The sequence below is a fragment of the Schistocerca gregaria genome, chromosome 1 (assembly GCF_023897955.1).
Source record: "Schistocerca gregaria isolate iqSchGreg1 chromosome 1, iqSchGreg1.2, whole genome shotgun sequence".
Lineage (NCBI taxonomy): Eukaryota > Metazoa > Arthropoda > Insecta > Orthoptera > Acrididae > Schistocerca > Schistocerca gregaria.
In genome coordinates this window covers 1,101,895,004-1,101,916,464 of record NC_064920.1, presented here as the reverse complement: position 1 = coordinate 1,101,916,464, position 21,461 = coordinate 1,101,895,004, and the positions used below count along the sequence as shown (strand labels likewise).

At 36.9% G+C, this 21,461-nt stretch overlaps 1 protein-coding gene across 4 annotated transcripts in view; it reads left to right on the top strand.

Moving 5' to 3' along the window:
- LOC126282502 (protein transport protein Sec24C) overlaps positions 1-21,461 on the top strand; it is a 108,154-nt gene that overhangs the window by 47,727 nt on the left and 38,966 nt on the right. For all 4 annotated transcript variants that reach the window (XM_049982179.1, XM_049982188.1, XM_049982162.1 and 1 more), the window contains exons 7-10: positions 7,774-7,969; positions 12,265-12,380; positions 16,660-16,863; positions 18,734-18,940. In XM_049982179.1, coding sequence (XP_049838136.1) covers positions 7,774-7,969; positions 12,265-12,380; positions 16,660-16,863; positions 18,734-18,940 — 723 coding nt within the window. The remainder of the gene's footprint in view (positions 1-7,773; positions 7,970-12,264; positions 12,381-16,659; positions 16,864-18,733; positions 18,941-21,461) is intronic.

The following is a 21,461-nucleotide window of genomic DNA, read 5'->3' as shown; positions in this document are numbered from 1 at the left end:
ATCTCTGCTACATAGTGAGTGGCAACTATCATTTTCATTATACTGTGCCATTTCATCCTGGATTTTCCATGGCTTGCTTACCAGAAGACTATGCAGGAAACCAGAAAAAAAATAAGGATGTGCTATAAGACACTCAGTTTGGCTCCAAGGAAGATAAAGGTACGAAAAAGCCAGTTATGTTTTGTATGATAATGGAGACAAGATTTAATCAAAATCAAGATATTTTCATAAGAATTGTTAACTCAGGAAAAGTGATCAACATAAAATGATGAAAGATGTTAAAAATTCTCACGGAAATAGGTAGAAGTTACTGAGAAAGACCCATAATATGCAGTCTGCAGCAGAATCATTATAAATATGGAAGAACAAAAGAGAAATTCTTAAACTGAAAAGGGTGTTAAACAAGGATGCAGTCTTTCTTCCCTATTGTTCAGCCTACACATTGAAGAAGCAATGGCAGAAATGAAAGAAAAGTCCAGGAGTGTAATTTAAATTCAACTTGAAAGGATATTATTTATAAGATTTACTTAACTATCCTCAGTGAAGTGAGGAAGAATTACAGGACTTGCTGAATAGAGTGCGCAGACTGCTAAGTGTAGATTATGGATTGAAGTTAACCAAAGAAAGACAAAAATTGGGAGTGGAAAATATGAGATTAGGGATGAACATGACATAAAAACTGGGGACCACATAGTAAATGAAGAGAAGAAATTCTGCCATCTTGGAAACAAAGTAGTGCCTGTGGATGAAACAAAAATATATGTAAAGCATACTAGTATAGGCAAAGAGGGCATGCCTTCCCAAAAGACTACTGGTATCAACATAAGCCTTAATTTAAGGAAGAAATTTGTGTGAACATGTAGCTCACTATTGTATGGAAGTGAAAACCATAAATGGAGTGCCAGAGCATTTGAGATGTGTTGGTACGGAAGCATGCTGAAAAGAAAAGTTAGATGATACAATAAGAAATAAGGTCCTCCACAGGGTCGGTAAGAAAACATGAAGAAGGAACAAGATGACAGGATATGTTTTGAGACTAGAGAGAATAATTTCAATGGTGCTAGAAGCAGCCATGCAGGGCAAGTACTGAATTGAAATACAGAGGCTGGAATATATCCAGTGAATATTGGAAAATGCTGAATATAAATGCTACTTGAAGACGATATTGCTATAGGTGAGGAAGTTGTGGTGAGCAGCATTGAATTGAATTTTATTTGATCCTCTAAGATTACATTATGTACAGTAAATGTACGTGTAATATAGGACATGTCAAAGTGTTAACATTCCTTATCACTTATTTTTCTACACCTTTAGCTTACATTTTTACATTACTGATAATGAGTAACAATATATGCAAATTTAATGGCATAAGTATTCTGCAACACTGTAAAACTCTTTTTTCAATGAGATAGTCTTTAAGTTTCTTTGGAAAGTCATTGTGAAGTACACTATCTTTCAGGGTTTTGGGCAGACTTCTTAGTAGTCTGATACCAAATTACTGGGGTCCTTTTTCTAGCATTGCCAGTCGGTGGGGTATGCTCCGTACTTCATTCTTCTTTCTTGTATTGTGGGTGTGTACACTAGCATTTGTAATCCAGTCCTCACTACCTTTTGTGATGTACATTATTGTTTAGTATATATACAACAATGAAAAAGTTAAGATATTTAAATTCTTGAAACAGTTTCTGCATGTTTCAGAGGTCTTTCTTCTTAAAATGGTCCTAATTGCTTTTTTTTGTAATGCGAACACTCATTTTGTCTCTTGTTTGTTTGAGTTTCCCCACACAGTCACTCCATACTGTAAGTATGGTTCGAAAAGTCCATGATACACTGTACACAGAAGGTTCTTGTCTGAATACTGTGATAGCTGCGTCATTAAGAATCTGACAGAGCTCAGTTTCTTACAGACATTATTAATGTTTTTTTCCATTTCAGTTCATTATCCACGAGAATACCTAAGAATCTAGCAGATTCTACTTCTTTCAGCAGTGTTCCATCAACCTCTAAATCCATGTCTACAGCCTTTTCTTTGTTTTTAAACACTGTGTACATAGTCTTTTTTTAGATTTATAACCAGTTCATTTTCCAACAGCCATTGAGCTGTGACATTTGCAGATATGTATGCTCTTCTCTCAAGCTGTTCCATATTTTGGTCACTATTTAGTATTGTCATGTCATCAGCATACAATATTTTCTTTTCTTCCTCCTCAACACCTATATCATTAACAAATACATTAAATAACAATGGCCCCATTACCGAACGCTGCGGCACTCCATATCTGATGTATTTGGTTTCTGATTGGTATGAGTTTCCTAATGATACATACTGCTTGCAGTTGCACAAGTATGATTTTATCCATTCACCTGGTTGCCCCCGAATGCCATAGTTGCTTAATTTTTGTATCAGCATTTCATGGTCAATGGTGTCAAATGCCTTTGAAAGATCCAGACACTTTGCAGAGACAACCTTTTTCTCATCCAAGGACTGTAAAATGTATTCTGTTAGACTGGCAATTGCTGATTTTGTAGATTTACCCTTTCTGAAACCATGTTGTGAGGGCATGAGAATGCTATGTTTGTCCAAATAGTTAACTAATCTGGTGTACATAAGCATTTCTAGGATTTTTTAGAAACCTGATATCAGTGAAACTGGTCTGTAGTTGTTGGGATCATCCCTACACCCTTTCTTGTACACTGGCACTACCTTCGTTATCTTCAGTTTTTCTGGAAAAATTGCATCTTTGAAAGAACAGTTTGCTATGTTCTTCAGTGCTGTTATTATCTCCTCACATACCAGCTTTATTACATGATTTGATATTTCATCATCACCAGCTGATTTCTTGGACTTCAGTTTCTGTATAGTTTTCCGTAATTCTTCTTATGTGACTGGTCTTAAGAACATAGTACGGCATGATCTTTTTTTGTACCTTAATATCCTTCTGTTTTTGACTATTTCTTTCCAATTTTAGGTTTTCTAATACACTGATATAGTTATTATTCAGTATGTTTGCTATTTCCATACCATCTGTGACCACTGTGTTGTATATTTTAATTGACCTAATACCTTCTTCTTTGTTTGACCCATCTTTTTCCTTTCTTTCAGAATTGATTGCATTCAAAGTTGCCTTTGCCTTGTTTTTTGAGTTTGCTATAGTGGTGTCAATTGCTCTTGCTTTCGCTTCTCTTATTGTTTTTCTATACTTCTTTTTTAACATTTTATAGTTTTCAGCTTCGCCCATCCGTCTCACGTCCTGAAGCTTCCTTCGCTGTTCTAGTATTTCACTGGTAATCCACTGTGTTTGATCTTGCTGCCTTTCTTGTCTCTTTACTTTGGGAAATGCTACATTAAAATGGTACTTAATTGTTGAAATAAATGCATCATATTTTTCATTTACACTCTTGGCCTGTAGGGTTTCACTCCAGGTTTCCTTACTTAACATTGTTCGAAAGATGTTGATATTTTGTTCACTGATAATCCTAATTTCTTTGGTTGTTTGTTTTGGTTCTGATACTGAGTCATTACTTCTGCAAAAGCTGATCAGTTGTCCATGGTGATCAGATATTTCTGTCTGAACTACATGTGACTCATAGTTACACGTATTAGTAATTATGTTGTCAATAATTGTCTCACTTTGTGAAGTCACTCTTGTTGGTGCAGTTATTGTCACTTTCATGTTATGCTGTATTAACAATTCTTCAAAATCCTGTCTTATTTTTGTGTCTTTTCCCATGTCAATGTTGAAGTCTCCACATATAATAAGATTTCTCTTCATGTTCATTCTCAATAAGCTAGCAATTTTTAGAAAGATGCTAATATTGCTATGTGGTGACCTGTACACACACAACTCTAAAATCATCTGCCACTATACCAGTAACTTCAAAGTCTTTTTCTCTAGCTGTGGGAAATGTAGCAGCTTCACTGTTTACATTCTTTGATAGAGTACCTGTTTTAATATATATACAAACGCCACCACCCTTATATTTAGATCTGCAGAAGTAACTAGCTAGTTTGTAGTCCTTTATTGACACATGTATTTTACTTTCAGTTAGTCCATGTTCACTTATGCATAATATGTCTGGTCTTACTCCACTCAGGAGTACTTCTGCTTCTAATTTTTTGTTACCAAAGTATTGAATATTTTGATGAAGTACTTTTATGTGATTTTTCTTTTGTTGGGTTACATGTTGTGAGCTGCATTCTGGGGCAAATTCTTTAGTATCATCTTTTTTTGTATGGTGCTTATATTTTTCTTTTCCAGCTGGAGCATATGATTTTTCACCCCCTTCAGGCCATATTAGTTTCCCTTGCATATAATGATTTTGCAGACATCTGCAAACATTCTGCTGAACGTTAGAGTCCCCAGTCTATTTAAATGCAAGCCACCCTTTGCTAGTGAGTTTTCACATAGGAATTTGTTTGGGTCTATAAAAATTGCCCCAAGACGATCACATTGCTCTTTAAGAGCACAGTTTATTTTGATGATATATTTTTCACTCACCGACCTTCTGTTTGATTCCGCTAAGTATCAGACGAGATCCTGCATACATATTTCTTGCAGAACGGATCATGTTTCTTATTTCGCTTGCCATTTCTTCCTCACTGCTGCTCCTTAACGAATTTGTTTCAACATGTATAAACACCCCATTATAGTTATGTCTGGTTTCTGTAGTTTCTTGTCTTGCATTTACCATGTTTTTAAAATGTTTACCGAGTTGATGCGTTCTAATACCAGGTCGTACGTCGATCTTGCAATTGGGAACAGCGATATTCTTCAGCAGCGAATTGCCAGTTATTAAAAAGTCATTTTCCTTTTGTTGCGTATCTGTCACCTTGTATTTCCTTTTGCTGTATTTCACCACCTTCCATTTATATTTATCTTCCGGTTTTTGGCTTACTGAGTTTACCGGGACATCAACAGGAACACTTGAAATGTTGTTTTTAAAGTATGATCGGTCATTCGTATTTTCGCAATCTTCTTGCTTTTCCGTTTGATGGCTTTTACACACACAGGACTTCTTTTCTTGTATTAATGTATCGTTTTCTTTCTTGATGGTCGAAAGTTCGGTTTTTAATGCCTCAATGTCACTTCGTAGTAACTTTATAATTTTGTTTTTTGTATCAACTGCACTTAAAAGATCGGCCGTTTCGTCACGTAAACAACCATGACATGTCCACGGAAAATCATCGCTGGCGAACTTTAGATTTACTTTCGTGCACTTTTCGTGTAACCAGAAGTTGCATTTGATATACAGAATACCCTTCATCACACGCTTCTTACATTCTCTACTCGAAGAACTGTTAATTTTTTGCCTTTTTAACGAGAGAGAAGCGTCACTACACTTTCCTATCAGTGCCATCTTGAGCAACCTCCAAACCAGTCAAAAGACTGATGATGGAAAAAGGGGGGAGGGGATGGAAAAAAGTGGGAGGGATGGGCAATCATTTGCCAAGACTATTATGTACAATCCATGTACTTTGTAAGAGACTGTGCATTGATGTTACTATTTACTGCTCAATATAAGACTGTATAGTGATCAGTTAGGACTATTGAGAATAATCAGCATTACTGATTTAAACTCCTGTGTTGTCTATATTGCTGTTACCTGGTGTTGTTGTTGTATTTAGTCCAAATACTGATTTGATGCGTTACTCCACACTAGTGTATCCTACGCAAGCCTTTTTATCTGTGTGTAACTGCTGCGAACTACATTCAGTTGAACTGCATTTGAGCCTTAATCTACAGTTTTTACCTTACACACTTCCATCTATTACCAAATTGATGATTCCTTGATCCTCAGGATGTGACCTGTCAACCAATACATTCTTGTAGTCAGGTTGTGCTTTAAATTTATTTTTCCCCAACATGGTTCAGTATTTCCTCTTTAGTTATTTGCTTTACCCTTCTCTCAACACTCATCTGTATCGCCACATTTCAAGTTCTATCCTCTTCTTGCCTGAACTCTTTATGCTTCTGAAAAAGGCTACCCTCCAGACAAATACCTATAGAAAAGATTTTCTAACATTTATTTTTATATCTGTTATTAACAAACTCCTCAATTCAGTAATGATTTTCTTGCTATTGCCAATGTTCATTTCTTATCCTCGGTACTTTGTCCATTGGTTACTTTATAGTGTAAGTAACAAAACTCATCTGCTTCTTTTGGTGTCACATTTTATAATCTCACTCCTTCATAGTCATCTGATCTAACCTGACTGTATGCCATGCCATTGTTTTACTTTTGCTGTTGTTTGTCTTATAATATCTTTTCAAGACAATATTTATTTTGTTCAACTGCTCTTCAGAGTCCTTTATCACCTCAGACTGAACTAAAATATCATCAGTGAAACCTCATAGCTTTTATTCCTTCTTCCTGGACTTGAATTTGCTTTCCAAATTTTTCCTTAGCTTCCTTCGCAGCCTGCTCAGTGAACAAATGAAATAGCATCCAGGATAGACAAAAACCCTGTCTCACTCTGCTTTGAACCACTGTTTCCCTTTAATCTCCTTTGACACTTACAATTGGACTCTAGTGGTGACAGTGTTCTGAACTGGAGAATACCTACCATACCCTTTCCCTCACTTCATCCATTGCGAAAGCCTCCAGTGTGCTCTCCAATCATACGTAAAAACTTTCAGATTAGTTATAAAACTTCTGCTATAAATGGAAATGTTAAAACTTCCTGGCAGATTAAAACTGTTTGTCAGACCAGGACTCAAATATGGGATCTTTGCCTTTCACACTAAAGTGCTGTACTGCCTAGGTACCAAAGTGTGTCTCATAACCTGTCCTCACAGCTCTACTTCCACCAGTACTTCATCTCCACATTCCATACTTCACAGAAGTTGTCTTGCATACCTTATGAGACTAACACTCCCTCCTTTCTTCCAGGAATATTAGTGTTGCAAGGCATGAAGGAGAACTTTTGTGAAGTTTGGAAGGTAGGAGATGAAGCACTGGCAGAAATGAAGCTGTGAGGAAGAATCATGAGTCATGCTTGGGTAGAACAGTCAGTAGGGCACTTGACTGTGAAAGGCAGAGGTATAAGGTTAAAGGTTCCAGTCAGACAAATAATTTTAATATGCCAGAAAGTTTCAAATTGGCACACACTCTGCTGCAGAGCAAAGATTCGTTCTGGAAAAAGAAATATTGAAATAAATACTCCACAGAAAATTTATGGTAACTTTGTCAATTGCTGTTCTTCCCTTTTACAAATAAATTAGTTCACTCCAACATTATTTCTGTAGTATTCTTGAATGAATGTGTTTCAGTTGAAAATATCTGCTACAGAATTTTATGAATTTAAATATTTTAACTGAAATGCTCTGGATTGAAATTAGCAAATATCAATATTTTAACTCTGATACTTAACACTCAGCTGTCTAGTAATTGTACCATTTGCCAAATTCTTCGTTTGGATACCTTATTGAGGTATTTCAAAGGGGACCAAAATAATCATTCAGGTCTCTCCCTCATAGATGTTATCAGGTATTCTGTGACTAATGACCCTCAATGACAGAGTAATTAAAGAGATGATTTCTTAGTGTGTGTGTGTGTGTGTGTGTGTGTGTGTGTGTGTGTGTGTGTGTGTGGTGAAATCTGTTACATTTTTCGATCAGTTACTCATTAAGGTATTTTTTTCCCCTGATGGACGATGCTGAATAATAGGGTTTTTGATTATGCCACAACTGTTCCATGTATCCTCATGAGTTATTTTATTTTTTTTTTAATTTTCAAAAGTCTGGGTTGCATGCTAGCTGTTGATTCTTCCAGACTGCTGTACCATTTGGGCTAGTGATCAGCCCCTTGGCACAGCCTGCAGAAGGAGAATACCTACCACCAGTGGTAGACATGGGAGAAATTGGTCCTGTCCGCTGTGCGCGTTGCAAAGCCTACATGTGCCCTTACATGCAGTTTGTGGATGGAGGACGAAGATTTCATTGTCCTTTCTGCAAAGCCACAACAGAAGGTGAGATGCAAAATAAGAGTTTGTGTGTGTCTTTATACACACATCATTTGCCACAACCTACTAAAGTATCATTAATGTAGAGGTTTCACAAAACATGATTTGGGCATAAACTGTTAGTCTATTTATTTAAAACTTATTCCAGAGATTGTTTTGCATGACCTTATCACTTGTGATTAACTGCAAACAGGGTACTGTTTTCTGCACTTGCTTTATGGGCATGTCTTCTTCTCTCTCATCTCACCACAGTTGGTTTCACAAAATACGGTGCAAGCCAAAAACCTCAAAGTGCTTGTAATTTTAAAAATTATCATTTACGAAACAAAATAAATGTGGATAGATAAAATATCTACTACTCACTCCAAGTCTTTGTTGTGGTTTCTCCTGCCACCGCTTAGTGAGTAGATTCTTTTATCTATTCATACAGTATTTTTTAACACTGATTATTTTTGTTGACATATTATGTAAAAAAAAAATGAAATGTTGGTACTGATTGCTGTGTGACTGACAATACACTAAAGTTCTTGTTAAGGAATTTTCTCGTCAGCAAACTAATGGGAGAAGTATTAACTAGAAAAAGCACTGTGAAGTAGCAACAGGAAGGATTTTGTTACAATATTTTATTTTTTTAAGCGAATGGGAGGACTATAGAAGAGCTCATTGAGAATGATTGCAAGGAAACAAGCCCATTACTGTTTTACTTGTAAAGAAGGAAACAACTGGATCAGGTGCTGAAATCAATAGTTTGCAGTTCCCTTTTAGTATGTATAATTTAATGTAGGAAATACATTGCCATCAGTCTCACTGAAGCACACCTGAAGTTACTTCATCTGACAGTGTCTCACCATACAACGTAACCTGCTGTGTCCTCCCTACCAAAAAGTCCTCAGTCCAGTCACAAATCTCATTTTGTACTCCATATGATTGTAGTTTTGACTGGAAGTGTAGATGTGGTTTTGAGTTGAATGCTTTTTGGAAATCAAGCACCACTGCATCCTCCTGACTGCCTTGATCCAAAGCTTTCAGTGCATCATAAAAAAAAGTGTGAGTTGGGTTTCACATGATAAATATTTTTGTAATTCATACTTGTTGGCACTGAGGAGGTCATTATGTTAAAGATACCTCATCATGTTTGAGCTCAGAATATGTTTTAAGATTCTCCAACAAATTGATGTCAAGGATATTGGATGGTAGTTTTGTGGGTCACTTCTACTTCCCTTCTTGTAGACGGGTGTGACCTGTAATTCCCTCCAAGAACTGGGCACGGTTTTTTGTTTGAGGGATCTAAAATAGATTATAGTTATAAGAGGGTCTAACTTAGCTGCAAATGCAGTATAGAATCTGACGGGGGTTCCATTGGGCCCTGTAGCTTTGTTCAACTTTAATGATTTCAACTGTTTCTCAACACCACTGACACTAACAGTTATTTCATCCATCTTTTCAGTGATATGAGGATTAAATTGGGGCAATTCTCCTCAGTTTTCCTTTGTAAAGGAACATTTGAAAATGGAGTTGAGCATTTCAGCTTTTGTTTTGTTACCTTCAATTTTAGTTCCAGTCTTTCACTAGTGACTTTGATGCCACTAACTGCCTTTACATATGGTCAGAATTTCTTTGTGTTCTGAGGAAGATCACTTGGCAATATTTTGCTGTATACTCAGTGAAGGCATCACACATTCAGTATCTTTATATACAGCCCTACGCTTTGTTTTACACCTGTTATGCAGTAATCTTTTTTCTCTTTTTTTCTTTTACAGTGACTATATACCAATATACCATGGAGGCTCCTTCCCATTATGAATTGTTCTACTGGATATGTATCTAACAAATGCATGGTCAGCTATTCTTTAAACTTGAGCCAGAGTTCCTGTACATGCTCATACCCTGTTCTGAAAGTTTAAAGTTCTTCATTGAGATATAACACTAAGGACTTTTTAAAATCTAGTTTACTGAACTTCTATATCCTTCTGCTTGTTTTAGTTATCCTTTGTACTTCGGTAAACATTGTTGCCACATCTGTGTCGTGGTCACTGATACCAGTTTCAGTGTGGACATCCTCAAAGGAGTCAGGTCTATCTGCTGCCATCAGATCTAATATATTGTATTTTTGTGATGAGTGGAGATCCTATCTATCTGTTCTACATAGTTTTCAGAGAAGGCATTTACTAAAGTTTTTACAGGACGTCTTACCCTGTTGAGGTCCACTCCTGTTAAGATCCAGTCTCATTAAGATGTTCAGTTTTCTCCAGTAAGTTTAATGGTTGTAGCTTACATTAGTGATGTCATCTGAACAGGGGGGGAATAGGACAGGAGGAGGGAGAAGTTAAGAAATTACAAAGTGATGTAATAATATGAGCTAAGTTATTCAGAGGCGCTTACATAACACATAAATAATAAGATTGAGAAATAAGAGTGATAAGAGAAAAAAAGGAAGTAAGAAACTAATATTTATATAGGATAACTGTGCTGAGGAGAAGTCTTCAGTATTAGAAATGGTAAAAGCTATATGGTCAGAGATCAGGCATATGATTGTAAGCATGAGTTACATATATAGAAACAATGAAGGAGCACTTACCTTGTAAAGGCAATACTGCATGTTCATTGTATCTGTCCAGAGACTGAAATGAGAATTTAGTGAATATAAAAATACAAAAATAGGAAAGTAAACTGAATGAAGAAAAGGAAGTATTCTCCAAGATAGTCAAAGCATTGGACATACTGGGACTCGAATGATTTCTTAGAATTTTCCTTTTTGAATACACAGTGAATGAGAACAGTGCAAATATTTGTAAGTGTGGAAAGTTAGACACAATGAAATACAAAGACAGGAATATTAACATATCCAGAATAAATGGGTTTTAACTCATGGTGACTGGTGTAAGAAAACTGATGATGATTGTAATGTATCAGTTTGATGTTGAAAGGAGGTCACAAGAGGCCTTAATATAAAAGTGAAATTCATATATGCATTGCTTATAAGATAAGTCACACTATCTCTAGTTGTGCTGGTTATTCCACACAATGTCTTTCATCTTAGTGGGGAATCTGTAGTGAGCATAGCAACATGTCTCACTTTTCTTTTATTAGACCAGCGAAAGATGTGCATGTGAAAAACTTGATATAAATTACTGCAGTGTAAAGAGCAGCTACTGTGTCTGGGTTTGTTGGACTTTATGTGCAGAAATCAGAAAGAAAAATGCGGACACAGTACAGAATGCAAAGACAGATGTGTAATTTGGACTGGGCAGTGAGGGGTCACTTGCACTTTGTAATTGTGCTTTGGGGGTGCTGCGGTCACCAAAGAAGAAAGAGGCCTGACAAATGGTTGAGCACTAAATAAAAATGAATGTTGTTGTAGAAACTCTATGCTATGCTATCTCGAGTTAAGTAGGAACAGTTGTTTTTTGTCAAGCATTGAAGCATCATGTATGAAAATGTTGTCTGAAAAACTTTGTTAATTATCAGTTGTTGTGAGTTGAAAACTTATTTGAATATAGAAGAATTCCGAAACAGTGTTTTGTGATTTCGTAGTGACTTGTTGAAATGCGGAACCTGTCTTATAACCCTAGTCCCTCGGCAATCAGAAAAGAAGTCAGTGGTCAAATACGTGGCACTGCATAGCAGGACCCCACACATCAAGAGAAAGCAAGATGACGACAGGGAAATTGGGAAAACAAGGTAACTCTTATTACAGGGAATGAGTAAAGACTTTTCATCTCGTTATACATCGATCACTTAGTTAACCTACAACAAGAAAAAAACCTCGGTTAACATAACATAAATGAATGCCGTATTTGGCACATTTACTTTTTGACATCAGTGATGAATTTGTGGCTTTTTATTTGACAACATTGATTTCATTGCCTAGTGTGCTGAAAATTTTTTAGGAACCTGATGATGGTCTAAAAGCCAAAAATGGTTGCTCTCCTTCTCTATCTCTCTCCCTCCCTCCCACCCCCTCCCCCCTCCTCTGCCCCGCCTCCACACCAGCCATAACAGCTTGTATGCATGCTTGCACACTGAAGAAGAATGTAATTTTAGAGGCATTTCACAAATCATTATGTTCACCCTTTATGATGGGAAGACATGATTTGTGCACTCCATCACATACTCTTAATTCACATCTACAAAATGCTGTTTTAACTCTGAAATCTTCATTGTCTTTCTGCTTCTTATTTTTTAGTTTACCAGCAAAATTTTAATTTGTATGTATGCCTAAGGAGTAATAATGATTCCTTGCTTAAATAAAAAAAATGACACTGGATTGTGCCATATTGTAAAATATTTTCTATGCTCAGTGCCAGCTGAGTATTTCCAGCATCTAGATCATACTGGGCAACGTGTCGACCGTTTTGAAAGACCAGAATTGACGTTGGGTACATATGAAGTGGTTGCTACAAAGGAATACTGTCGGGTGAGTGGACTGACTCCTATAATGCTCCTTATGTGTTCAATAAAATTGTCGTTTTTCCATTTTTACTTAGATAATGTTAGTTCAGAAAGATGAAACATCATTAAGTGGTAGAATAACATTTGTTACAGATATTTACAGAAATGTTTCTTCCAGCTGGACTATGTTTTTCAGTATCAGAGTAGCTTGTCAATTTGAGACATAAAAAGATTTCTATGTAAGGATACCAAGAAGGCTCTGGAACCTGCCAGTTTTTTTCATATTTACTATGTTAAAACATAGTGTTCAAATAATAATGAGAAAATAACTTGCTGTCTCTGATATCCGTCAAGTTTGTGTGGTCTAGAAAAATGTCAAGACAGTCATCTTCGTTACAGAGAGTTTGAAAAGAAAAGAAAACTGGTATAGAGTAACCAAAAGAGTCGACGGACTGTCATATATGGTGGTCAGCATTGTCAGTACTTTGTACACTCCTCCCCATTACCTGCTCATGCAACAATGCAGGTGACACTAAGATATGTCAGCAGTATTAGGCCTTCAGTATATAGTATGTTCCTCACCTGTTTTAATGAAAGTTTCACTAAAACCATTAACAACCACCAAATGTTTATATTCAATTTTTCTAGAACCCTTGGTTGCTATTTTAGTGATGAGCAAATAAGAAAGCAGATGATGGGATGTTGATTAGGAGCAATACAATGAGTGTCATGTGGCACATCAGCCAGTAGCATTATTGTATGTAATCAACTGTGTGCACTGCAGACCCATATATGTATGGTTAATCTTGTTTTAAAGGGCTCAGAAAAAAGATCCAGCATTTAATTAATATAATTGTTGGTCTAGTGCAATTGTCATAAGAACCCTAAAATTCATTTTTAACAAACCTCATTAGTGAAAACATCATATTTGTGAAAAAGAAATGTGAAACAATTGCCAAAATCAAGCCTATTTTTTGGCAAAATCCAAATATGCCTGGACGTTTTTTCTCTTTCCTTATTTTCCAAACAGGTTAGGCTAAGATACTGATAAAATTGCCAGCAGTAATTAGCACTTGATCCTTTGGGTCATTCCATGCTAAGTAGTCTAGAGTGTCCTGTATGACAATCGTGGATTTTGCTAAAATTTTGGACGAAGAATCTCGTACTTCCAGAGGTATAGTCATTTGTCTGATCTCATAGCATGGCTATCAACAGTGCATCTGCAAGTTTTTGGTAACTAAAACACCAAAAATGGCAATTTTTGACCCACTTTCACAAATGTCTTCTGCAAACTCTGAAGTCAATGCCCTAAACCACCTAAACTATATTTGGTTTCACAATCTGAGAATGTGAGTGGAGGTGCATTGAAAGTGCCCATATTCTGCCAGTACTTAAATTAAACCTGACTTTCTGTGTTCTAAAGTTGTTTAGTACTCTCTGGGGAAGGTATTTTCAAAAGTCATGACGACTAGTAAATGAGTTAAAGTGTGAATAACTCAAAAAACTTCAAAAAATGGTTGTCTTGTCACAACTCATCTCAACATATTTCAGTCTATTTTTCTGGTATAACTACAGCATCAAACTGACCATAAACTTTACAATCTAACTGTGAATTACTAAGGCACAGGTTCATTGTATAAATAGCCTGCAGATTTTATACTGCTGTCACATTGTTTAAACTTACATGCAGTTTTTCTGATTTGTACTCATTTTACAGTCATCATGACTTTTGATATTATCTCCAACAGAGAGTACTAAAAATTGTAGAACATAATAAAAGATGTCAATTCAATTTGAGTATCAGCAGAATATGGGTCCATTTTCAATTCACCTCTATCTTGTCTTTCTTTTCTGTGGTCTTACATACTTACATTACAAAAATTAAATATAATTTTTCAGGTGGTTTAGAACATGGTCTTTCTAATGAAAATGTTTTAAGAGTTTGCATAAGATTCTTTTTTGTAAATAGTGGGATGAAAATAGCCATTTGGCCTTTTTAGAAAAATCATCAGCTTTGCCCTCCATTTCTAAGTGATAGAAAAGCAGTAAGAGAATGAAATTGTGTATTCTAAGACCTTGTATTGGTAAGTTATTACACGCAAAGTCTGATGAATCCCACTGTTACTTCCAAAGATATGGAAAGCTAAACTTCACATTTTTTTGTGCATCTATTTTTTTGCAGCCAACATTGCTTCAAATTATCCATATGCAAACTGCTCAGGAATTTTTTAAAATTATTATTATTTTGCGTAAGAGAGCACAAAAAGTTGATGCAATGGCCAAGTTAATTTTCTTTAGAGAAAATATTGCCAAGGGAATGCAGTAGGATAAAAATAATGATGTGAGAGGAAAGAAAATGGCCTAATTGAGAAATAAAGAGAAAGAAGCATAACTGGGAAATATGTGAGCATTTGCTTTAATGTTTGACAAAGAGACACTGGCCATATGTGTTACCTTCTTTTTCTTAAATGTAACAGGGCATTTAATTGTGTGGAGAGTGGAGGGTAACTTTTTCCAGAGAGATATAGTGGCAGCTGAGGAAGGAGGGGAACAACAACATTCAGTTCATCAGCTGAGACTTTAAAAACAGTATTTAATTTTGCCTTTCCTGCAACGAAACTAGGTAGATCCTCCTCCACAGTTTCAAAGCTTGTATCCCTGTGCATGGTGATGGAACGAGTGGCTAATCTTTGGTACTGTGAACATCTTGCTTCACCTGTTGTTGTTTTTGTAGTACTGAGGCTTCAGACATGACTTTAATAATCTATAAACAGCACCCCTTGTTGTTAATCATTTCACATAATTGAGTTGTCAGCAAAACAGAAACGGGCTTTCTTACTCACATTGTAGATATAGAGATACTTTTGTTGTAGAGGAATGTGAACTATCAGCATTTTAATGAATTTTGTCATCTATTTTCAGCTCAATAATTATTTGAGTCATTGGTTTTTTGAGCAGTCCACTGTTAAAGCATCGTTATCCATGTGTTTGTACAACACTGTCAGAATTTTGATAGCTGTGAGGAGTAGATTATGAATATTATGTCCTGTGCTCAAACACATGGAAACAGTTAATGTTATTTCTTATGATTACAACTGTTAGCATGTAGTTATGTGCCACATTTTGAATAATGTTGGTTGAAATGAAGTGTTTGTACCTTTAAAAACTGAAAATAATGAAAAAAAGAAAACTACTGTACACATAGATTAAATAGTAACACCAAGCTGACTAGGGAAATATGTGAAATATTACTTAGTTGTTTAGATTGCAAAACTGAAATTGTGGCAGAATTGTTCTCATTACTTTTAGATGATCTCCATGTCCATTTCTCAGAAAAGTATTTTTGCGTTTTTCTTGCCAGCTACAAAAGTCACATGCACCTCTGGACCAAGGGATAATTTACTCTTCTGCAAGCAAAATACACTGTCCATCCAAAAAGTTGCGTGATTGAATTTGTTCCTAGTGCATGTGCAACGTCAGGGCAGTAGCTACAGTGGCAGCCTGGACTAACAACTGTAAATGACAGATGTGCATGTGACCGTTAAAGTGTGAGCTAATATTGCCAATTATTGGATATAAGATCATAATGTGTCAAAACTTACAAAGAAGCAACATCTCTAAATCAAGTGTTCAAGGCAATATCCAGAATGTTTTGAGAAGAGAAAAGTGTGTGCAAAGTTTGTCCCGCACATCTTTACTCCCAAAATGAAACAATGCATGGACACCTGTCTGGACTTAGGTGAAACGCGCAAAAAAAAAAAAACCACCGGGCTATTCTTTTCTGGAAAAATCATCATGGTGTTACCAATGCAAAACTATCGCAAAACAACAAAGTTCCGAAATTCACATGAAGGGTCACTGCTGTGATTACACAAGTGACTTTAAAGTCATACTGATGCGCAAATTGAACACCCTCCCTAAGAAAGAGTTTTGATAATTTCACAGGGTTGTATAAAAGTTGTTCGTTGTACTCGGGTGGGGGAGGGGGTGAACATCTGAAGCATTAAAACCATTCTAATGTTTCTGTATTTTTTATTTATCCAGTCTCAAAACTTTCTGGGCTGAAGGTTAGAGTTGATACTTTGTGTTGGTGTGTATTGGATATTCAATCCAGGTGGACTGACCCATTTTCATTCACTTTACTTGATTGATTTACTACTGTATATTGTAAGCTACATCTGCTTTTGGAATGTGGTACAAAAGAATGTGCTCTTTCAGACTTATTGAACTTTCATTTGTGACTATTTTTATTGAATATGGTTTTGTATAAATGCGTTATACTTAATGTGTACTGTTATTTACAGAATAACACCTTCCCGAAACCACCTGCAGTCATCTTTGTTATTGACGTTTCTTATAACAACATCAAATCTGGGCTCATCCACCTTCTCTGCAGGGAGATGAAAGAAATACTGAAACTGCTTCCGAAAGAAATGGGTGCTGAGAGATCTAGCATGAAAGTGGGCTTTATAACTTACAACAGCACTGTGCATTTTTACAATGTGAAGGTAAGTCTATCCTTTAAGTAGATTATGACTCCGATTTGACTTTTTTAATGTTAACAGATGCTTTTAATTTTTGCTATTAGCAAAATTTCAGATATGCTGATCAGGAGGAAAAACTCATTCACACTTGTTCAGAGTTCCTCAGTTTCTTTTTCTGGTGAGTTAGGGAGAATAGTAATTATTCTAGTGTTCCAGGGGAAGTTGTTTGTGAAGTGGAAAGGAGTGGTAAGCAAGCTGCATTGATTTGGATACTGTGTATCAGAAAATGTTTGTCTGTACCACTTCCCTTTGCAGACTATTTGCATGTATATTGCACAGTTTAGATAATAGTATTTGCCGGCCGGAGTGGCCGTGCAGTTCTAGGCGCTACAGTCTGAAACCGAGCGACAGCTACGGTCGCAGGTTCGAATCCTGCCTCGGGCATAGATGTGTGTGATGTTCTTAGGTTAGTTAGGTTTAATTAGTTCTAAGTTCTAGGCGACTGATGACCTCAGAAGTTAAGCTGCATAGTGCTCAGAGCCATTTGATTTGATGATATAAATATTTAAATAATTTTATCATTAATTGATTGTTTTCACTGTTATATTAGATAATAGTATGTATTAAGTGCAGGTTTTTAGATTGTAGATTTAAGCTGGTTCTGTTTGAAGTACACAGATCTTAATCATGTCAAGACTCTTCCTCAATGAACAAACTCTGGTTTGTTATATACAGTTTCTGCACCAGTGTTTGCAAATGTGTGACTATCTTTTATTAAACTGCATCAAAGCCACAAGTCTCTTTTTCACCAAGCTTTCAGTAGGCACAACATAAAATTACTGTTTTCAGAACTGTTTAAGAGAGGAATGTAAGAAAAGAATAATAAGGGTAAATGTGGGTCAATTGTGTACAACAGTTACCCGAATGTAGCAGCAACATGAACAACAAAGTTCAAAGCTATTTTGGAAATATGTAGAATAATGCCACACACATAGGTTGAAAATATTCTTAAATTATCAACTAGATTTTGGTTCTTTCAACAGTACAAATAGGCCCAAGATTCAGAATACTCTAGCCACAGCATTAAATAAGATTGTGAACAACACAGCTGCCATAGTTGTGAAGAAAAGCTGCTGTCTATTCACTTGCTCACAACATGTCTGAGTATGAGTGATGAGTACTGGGACTGTAGTTGCCTTAACTGAAATAAATACTTTGTGACTCTGAAATTAAAACTTGCAGTACAGCTTATAATTCTCCCAGTTTACTGACACCAGAGAAAGGCCTTTAATTGCTGTTCTCACAAATTGCAAATTGGAATTTACTTTTTCATTATCCATTTCGAGAGCTCTATCCTCCCATTTACTTTCCTTAAAACTACATTCCTAACTGCATTCACTAATTTGCAACAACACATTACCAGCAGTGTTTATAAATTTTTGGCCTACAGTATCAGTCAATAAACTATTCTGTTGTGAAAGGCAAGTGGTAGTTTTTCTTATCTAGAAAATAAACAGCATCTACCAATAATGGAGAATTGGTTGCAAATACCAATAAACAGTGAATATGTTGCACACACTCGAGGCCATTTAGGTAGTGCTCTATGTGGCCTTTCCTTCCCTTCCCTTGAAGCAAAATTTACATAGGAAGCACATTATTCATTAGAACCTTTTCAAAAGCCTGCAAATGTCTGAAAATAGGTTCAGCCAAGCCTTTTGTGATTGACAGTTGTATTAGACCCAGCCTGTTTACAAAAATGACTGTTATTCCTGGCTCCACCTAAATTAATTCCCACAGTAACCAGTTTTTCTCCTGTATTAGTTATTTATATTTCTATGATTTGTAGTACATTGTAAATTTTATTTAATACCTTACTTTTTTTTTACTTCAATAGGGATGCCTAGCTCAGCCACAGATGATGGTTGTGGGAGATGTGCAGGACATGTTTGTTCCTTTGCTGGATGGTTTCCTGTGTGATCCAGCTGAATCAGAGACTGTACTGGACAGTCTGATGGAGCAGATCCCTGAGATGTTTGGAGATACACGTGAGACAGAAACAGTGCTTGGCCCTGCTATCCAGGCAGGCTTGGAAGCCCTAAAGGTAATGGTTTAATAATATTTTTAGTAAAGTAATTGGATAATGCTGTTGATCATACAATTCAAAACAGAAAACTCTTCTTTCTCAAGAGCTAATTATTTTGGCTTTCCTGTAATGGTGTAACATTCTATTGACTCTCCTCATCTTCATAGCTCTTTTCAAAATTCTCCATTGCATAAGTGAAACAGGCTCCCCTGTATAAAAAGAATTTTCCCATAATGACATTCTCAAATAAAGTATTTGTGTAGTTGCTGCTCCAGTTTTGAATGACAATTCGAGCTTTTAAACAACTTCTTCCACCAGTGACCTCACAGGAATGGTGGACGATGGACAGATTTCAAAGTATTTCTTCAGAATGCAGGAAACTTCTGCAATTGTAATTTGCAAATGGGAGATATCTTCACTATGTAGACTGGTGTGCAGTCTGTTTTTTTTTCCCAACATGTTTGTTTATGAATTATTTTTTCTTTGTGTATTGGCATTATTAATTGGGTTTTGAAAATCAAACATTGTACAGTCTGTAAAAGTGCAGCATATTACAGTTTCGTGGGATTTCAGAATATATGAGGTTAGTTCCCCATATGTTTCAGCAATGTTGGAAGTCTTTTCTCTCTCATGTTTCAGTTTGGTATTTATTTATGTAATGCTGTTCTTGCTGCATCAGTATTGCCTATATAACATTTCGTTACTGTCAGTACACCATCATTATACCATTTATGCTTATATTACCTGTTAATTAATATTAATTGTTGCTCCATTGTTTTCTGTTCATATTTTTCTGTACTATGAATTATTCATATAACTGTGTGAAGGTCACTAAACATTTTACGTGGCTCTTTGCTCTTAGCACTATCACTTTTTACACTCCTCTTCATCTACTGTTGGGTGTGGGAGCACTGCACTATACAATTTTGAATTGTATGGCTCAGTTGGATACGTTGTCACTTGAGCACAATGCATTTACTACCACATGAACCCCCCACCTCCCTCCCTCAGGATCCCCTTCTTTTGTATTTATTAATTTATTGTTTGTCATTTGAGTTGTTGTATTAAATACAGAAATATTTTGTAAGATTTAAAGTCCCTCTCATTACTTTCACATAGTTTGTTAGCTCAGTAATTGATATTGCTTTGAATATTTACATAAATTTAAATTGATTTTATTAGTGCAGGGAGATAAAACAGTGGTCCTAGCCCATTCTGCCTGCACCTAAACAGAGTTCATTGCATGGTTTCACTCTCTGTGATTCTAGTAAAGCCAACACCCTGCAGGTCCGGGGGTTAGAATAGGCCCGAGGTATTCCTGCCTGTCATAAGAAGTGACTAAAAGGAGTCTCTCACATTTCGGTCTTTATGTGATGGTCCCCTGTAGGGTTTGACCTCCATTTTCCAAAATTTTCATGAAGAGTGAGCAAATTGGGAAGGGCGCTTCACATGGTGCATCATGACCATCATGCACTGAGTCCTATCACATCCTTTATTGACATGGCTCTGCATTTCGGCACATTCTCCAGCTGTTGGGTGAGGTCACCCTCCAGGGTGTGTGTTTTTCCATCAACTGTGCAGCATCGTTTTCTACGCTGACGATGAGAATGGACTTCTTTGCCTGGTTACATCTGGCTGTGGTGTGGTGGGGCTGCCATGTACGCTGTCTTTCTGTAGCCCCCTCACCAGACAGGTATCGCTCCGCTGATGCCTGCGCCGTTAACTCACCATGCCGAGGAGTAGATACCCATCACCCTGGGGCATCGGGACTCCTGGCAATGGCCATCCTGCCAGGTGGCCTCTGCTGTACTGGGTGGCGCCCGTGGAGAGGGCTCCTGGTCAGAGTGTGTGGAATCAGGGCGGATGACACGCGATGAAGCATAGTACATCATCTCTTGCTGGTGGTGAAACACCAGCAGTCTCTTAAGTGTTCACAGGCTCAATTCAACGCACAGAAGAATGACCCCGAATCGTTCCTTTCTCCCTGGCCACACCATGGGAGGAACATCAGGCTAAGGATGGCAGCAGCTCTTATTCGCCTCGGTACCTTGTATTTTCAAGAGCTGATAGGGAATCTTTCATGATGATGAAGCCTCATTTTTTTGTTGAGCATTTAGAGGACAAGCTTGAGGAGGTGAAGTGCGTGTCCAAAATGAGATCTGGATCAGTCTTGATCAAAACAGCATCCTCTGCCCACTCACAGGCCTTACTCGCTTGTAACAAGCTAGGGGATGTTTCTGTAGCCAGTACACCCTATAAGAGCTTAAATATGGTCCAGGGTATCATGTTTCACAGGGACCTTCTTTTGCAGTCTGATGATGAGCTGCGCACCAATTTAGAGCAGCGAGGTATAAATTTCATATGACTTGTCCACTGGGGTTCAAGGGATAATCAGGCTACCACTGGTGCCTTCATCTTGGGCTTCAAGGGCGATAAATTACCCGAGAAGGTCAAGGTGATAGTCTGCTGCTATGATGTAAAGCCCTGTATCCCTCCTCCAATGTGGTGCTTTAAGTGCTGGAAGTTCGACCATATGTCT